General features: G+C 50.2%; 1 protein-coding gene across 1 annotated transcript in view; it reads left to right on the top strand.

Moving 5' to 3' along the window:
• The first annotated feature begins 740 nt into the window (after nt 1-740).
• ism1 (isthmin 1) overlaps nt 741-4,909 on the top strand; it is a 15,530-nt gene continuing 11,361 nt past the window's right edge. The window contains exon 1 of the mRNA XM_079729043.1: nt 741-1,733. Within this exon, the coding sequence (XP_079585169.1) occupies nt 1,596-1,733 (138 nt within the window). The 5' untranslated portion in view covers nt 741-1,595. The remainder of the gene's footprint in view (nt 1,734-4,909) is intronic.

Genomic DNA, 4,909 nt, shown 5'->3' with positions numbered 1-4,909 from the left:
ATCGATAATCCTTATCATATGCTGTAATCGGAATACAATTAATCAATAATCCTTATCATATGCTATCAGGAAAATACAATACATACAAACATGCGTCTGGGGATCTTCAAAAGAGACCTCATTGACGCATAATGTGTTTATGTGCGAGCGGCCCTTTGAAGTTTACAATGACCCGCTTCCGTCCCGTTTGTCCCGCTGCGCCCGGCGGTCGGAGGGTGTTTGGGGAGGCATGACCAAACCCCCGGTTAGGCTTACACACACACACACCGTGCTTCGGTCTGAGGCAGATGGTGGTCGTGAGTAAAAGGGTCCCGCATGGTCGACCCAAGAGGTTATAGATTATAGAATATAATACACCAACAACACAGCGGGCTCCTCCTGTAGAGGGCCTCAATGCGCACCCGCTTTGCGCATTGTCTTATTTTTTGTTGTGCTTCAGTTTCCTTCTGCGTTAAGATGGGCAGACCAGAAGGCCTGCATGCGACACTGTTTATCTAAGCACCACTTTATTCACCCTTACATGTGCTTTTGATCTCATTGGGTGACGAAAATGAATTCATGGTCAACCACACGCAAGTCACCCGAGCCTTGGGGAATGGGCATCTCCGGTGTGTCCGGTGGGTTTCAGGGGCCCGAAGGGGTTAAATAGGGGGAGGGCGTCTTGACAGCAGAGCAACAGAGGGGCGTATAAAAGCGAGTCTAAAGCGCGCACAACAGGAACAGCGTGTGTGCCCTCCTCACAGAGCCTGGTTTAATGTGCTGTGATTACGTTCCCCCCGGCAGCACTCCTCTCAAACCCAGGCTGACCTCGCTGGATACTGACACTATTTCTTGGTTGCAGCAGAATGGATCAGCACTGCTGCCTCTGAAGGGATAGAGCGAGGGCTGCTACAAGTTGGGACTCATATTGTGTTGCTGTGTAATTGTTTTCGCAAGGTATCCCAACTTGGGTCCTTTTTTTTTTTTACGTTTCGCGATGTACACTTCACATCATGTGGATTAGAAAAGAAACATGTGTAACGGGATGGTGCACCATGGAAACGAGGAATAATCACTTATGAAGCCAAGAATGTGAAGGGGACGCTACGGGACAACTGGGAATCTATATCTCTGAACCGCTGAGACCAGAGCGGTGATTACGCAGTGCGCTTCGACCGTCCCGCTGCAGCCACACCGCCTCGACCCTGGACCTGGGTGATCGCTGGCGCACTCCACTTGTTGATAACTTCGACCAACACACAAACAAACTTTATTTGAAAAAAACAAAAAAAACATCCGACCAGACAACTCCAAATGATCTACAAGTATCAGAAATAGCTTGAGGCTCCACAAGTTACAATATCTCTTTGAATCAAGTTAAACCAGCATCGTAACCAGCTGGATCCCAAGTACATGAGAGCGCGTTCTGAATACTAGGTCACTTCCCTCTCCTTTTCTTCGTCTTTGTAATTCTGATTCCCGAAGTGGCTCCTAAGTGGTGTTGCGGCTCCTGTTCCCCGGCGGATCCGGAGATCGGGGTCTCTGCGTCTGGAAGCGACGCTGGAGCTCTGGCTGTCATACCGCAGAGCAGTCCGAAGAGCGCCCGCGTTAAGAGGATGGTTCGGCTGGCGGCGGAACTCCTGCTGCTCCTGGGACTACTCCTCCTCACCTTGCACATAACGGTGTCACGGAGCAGCCCTCTGCCGCAGGCGAATGCCACGCTGAGCCTGGACCAGGGCGCTTTGCTGACAGAGGTGAGTGCGAGGAGCGGGGAGGACAGGGAATAATCTCATCTACTCTTCTTACTTTTTCCACCTTAGATTGCGTAACAGTGCTCCTTGCGGTTCCAGGAGATACACTTCAAAAGGAGAAGTGAAATACACCGTGGGTCTGCTGATCTGAAGGGAGATAATGGAAGGGGGGCTAGATGGTCACAGATGGGTTTGATGAAAGTGCCTATGCCTCTGGCCCCGCAGGTAACTTAAAGACCCCGTGGCCTGGGGGTGCCTCTGAGTCTATGGGGGTTGTTGACATACAAGGATGTGGTCTAAAGTGCCTCCTGGGAACGGCGGTGGGACACGAGAGGGAATGGAAGGGGAGGCCGGGTCAGAGAGGGTCCCCCCCCCCCCCCCCCCCCCCCCATGCCTAAGCCCAGCCCTGAGATACCATTGTTTAGGGTTAAACATTAGCCAGGGGCTCTTCTCTGTCATCAGAGACTCATCAGCGTCATTCTAGGGGTTTCCTGACAAGGCAGCAAAGAGGGCCAGAGCCCCTCTGCCCCTCTGGCCTCCCAGGGTTCAGCATCTCCTGATTCACTCCGTCCAGCTCCTTACTTCTTTAGATACCTCTCATGTTCTCACTGTTCCCCTCCATATCCTAAGGCTGTTCTCAGACTGCTCTCCATATCCTTACTGTTCTTTGTATTCTCAGGCTGTTTACAATACAATCAGACTATCCTGAACTACTTTATCGCAGAGTACAGTGATTCTGGAACGAAGCAAACATTTGGAGTGAAATGCTGTTGGTGCTTTTTCATGCCAATGTAAGAATACAGCTTTTTTTTTAATCCTGGTCTATTCTTACATGCCAAAACTCAACGTTTTGGCATGTTCCTCGTAAAAGCCCCCACAACAGTATTTCCATGCAGCAATTCCCACGTGGTTGTATGTACGGTATATGACACCGTCTCATCATCTCTCACCCTCTCAGACCGACGGAATAAATAATTGAACCGACCTTTAATAAAGATCTGAGAAACGACCCACCAACTCCAGTGGAGCCCCAAAACACTCAACCCAAAGGTTATGATGGGCCCTAGATCCACTGGCTGCTTTCAGACAGTGTTAAGCACCCCACAGGCTTTTTGATGTATTTTAGTGCTGCTACTGGACTAGTGGGGGTGCTTCACTGCCCCTCTCTGTAGCACGACGTCAAGGAGATATATGTATGTCCGCCGGGAGGATTCGGATGGTCTCCCTCACGATTGCATAACCAGAACGAAGGGACTGGTGAGGAAAGGAATTTTCACACCACAAACGAGGACAGGCCAATGTGGTGTCTCTGTTCTGCACGTTTTCATCACCGTCGATCTTCTTATTGTGTGCGAGACGGCAGGCCTGTGTTACATTGAATTGCATGTGCGGCTGGCGGGGGGGAATATTCAAGGAATTTCTAAGATATTTGTCACACAGCCAAAAGTTTTCTCCAAACGGCAGGTCGAGGAGACAGGGGGAGAGGGGAGGGGAGACGATTCTTTGGAGAGTCCGCCGTTGAAGTTAAATAAGCACATATGGCCTGTTTCAAACACTGAGATCTTGGCTCAGGATTTGAACCTCTCCCTGTTAGAAGTAGAAGGAGCGTATCCCCACAACACACCACCCTGCCCCGAGACCGTCCCTGAATGGTTACCTGCAGATGAATGGGGTTTTCAGAGCAGGCCCGCTGTAACGCCCCACTGGTTTTCCTCCTCCTGGGGATGATGTCATCATCTGCCGGTCGGCGCGGTCACGGCCCAGCGGTCCCATTGCAGCCCCCCCAAGGTGTCATGTTTTAGATGCCATTGAGCGAAACACAAATAACAGGATCCGGCTGCATGCACCTGTAGCTGGGGGAAGTAAAACTCCCGGTCGGAGACACAATGGCAGTGTGGCCGGTATTATTGGCGAGACAAAAAGCCGGTTTCACTTTACAGTTTATGGCCATTAAAGTTCCTGTGATTTAACGGCGGGGCGAACACTGACTGTCAGCTATTTCAAAAGCCAGCCGTCCTTTTTTTTTTTGTCAAAGAAACAAAACTGTGGTCCTTATGAATCCCGCCTTACATACATCATTTCAACTTCCTTCTAAACCTACCGGCTAGCCTCATGGCCGCGTGTGAACAGAGTCCACCACGGAGGGGCCACAAAGTCAACCCCGAGACGCACGGCCTGGTCACCCAGCGAGAGGCGTGTGACAGGGCGAGGACAGTTTGTCTCCTCCACCTCAGGGCGGTGTTGAAAGGCGAGTGGCACAATGTGCACTGCCTTCATTTCCTGCCCGCCTCCCATGGGGCAGAAGCCCCCCTGAGTGGCTCCCGATTGAAAATCAGGAGTCATGCTCCTTTAAGCAGCGCTCACACACAAGTGAAACTGGGGCGGGGGGGGGGGGAGAGAGAGAGGAGATGCTGTGTTGTGTGAGTGCGTGCATGTGCCCCTGTGCACACACAGGGTTCATTCATGGCTCCTTCCAGCATGTGTGCACTGCAGACACCCTGGGAGGCCCGAGATGAACCGAGGTCACTTGTGATCTGCAATTAAAGCGCGTCCTGGTTTCTCCCTGCAGGAGAAATCCTGATCTGGGGAGAACGCGAGCCCTGAAAGAGCCTGTTATTTAGACGGGTTATCGCGGAGGTTACACATTACAATTAGTGTGTTGCTTTTCGGATGAATCATTCAGCTACGTAGAGTCGCAGTTTGGTCCCCTAGACTAGAGAATGTGACTGACTGTTTTTAGATATGTTACTTAAAGGGACAACCTTATCTTGTGGACTGTTGCTTTGTTGTCTTTTCACGATAGTCTGATTTAGTGTTGTAATATTGGATAGATACACAGTAAATACACGATAGCAAACAGTAGTTAGGGTGTTGGTTGTACATAGTATGTAATAAAGGTCAGGAAACGGTCAAAAAGTAAAACATGAAACCCATGATTTATTGTGATAAGATTAAATTAGATAACACTTTATCAACGATGTATCCCAGAGCAAAAGCGATCCACCAGTGAAAAGTCTGTTTCCATCCAGATCCGAGCCTGTCTGCTGTCTGCTTTAGATATTCATCTACAGTCTGATTTGTGGGAATCGTTAATCTCAATGTCCACCGCCTCCTCTGTGCTCTACTCAGACCCAAGCCTGTCTGTGCAGAGCTTGCATGGATTTGCTTCTTGTCTGCTT

This window comes from Pollachius pollachius, assembly GCF_949987615.1.
Source record: "Pollachius pollachius genome assembly, chromosome: 2".
Lineage (NCBI taxonomy): Eukaryota > Metazoa > Chordata > Actinopteri > Gadiformes > Gadidae > Pollachius > Pollachius pollachius.
Note: the sequence above shows the minus strand (reverse complement) of the source record. Positions and strands in the feature narration are given on the sequence as shown.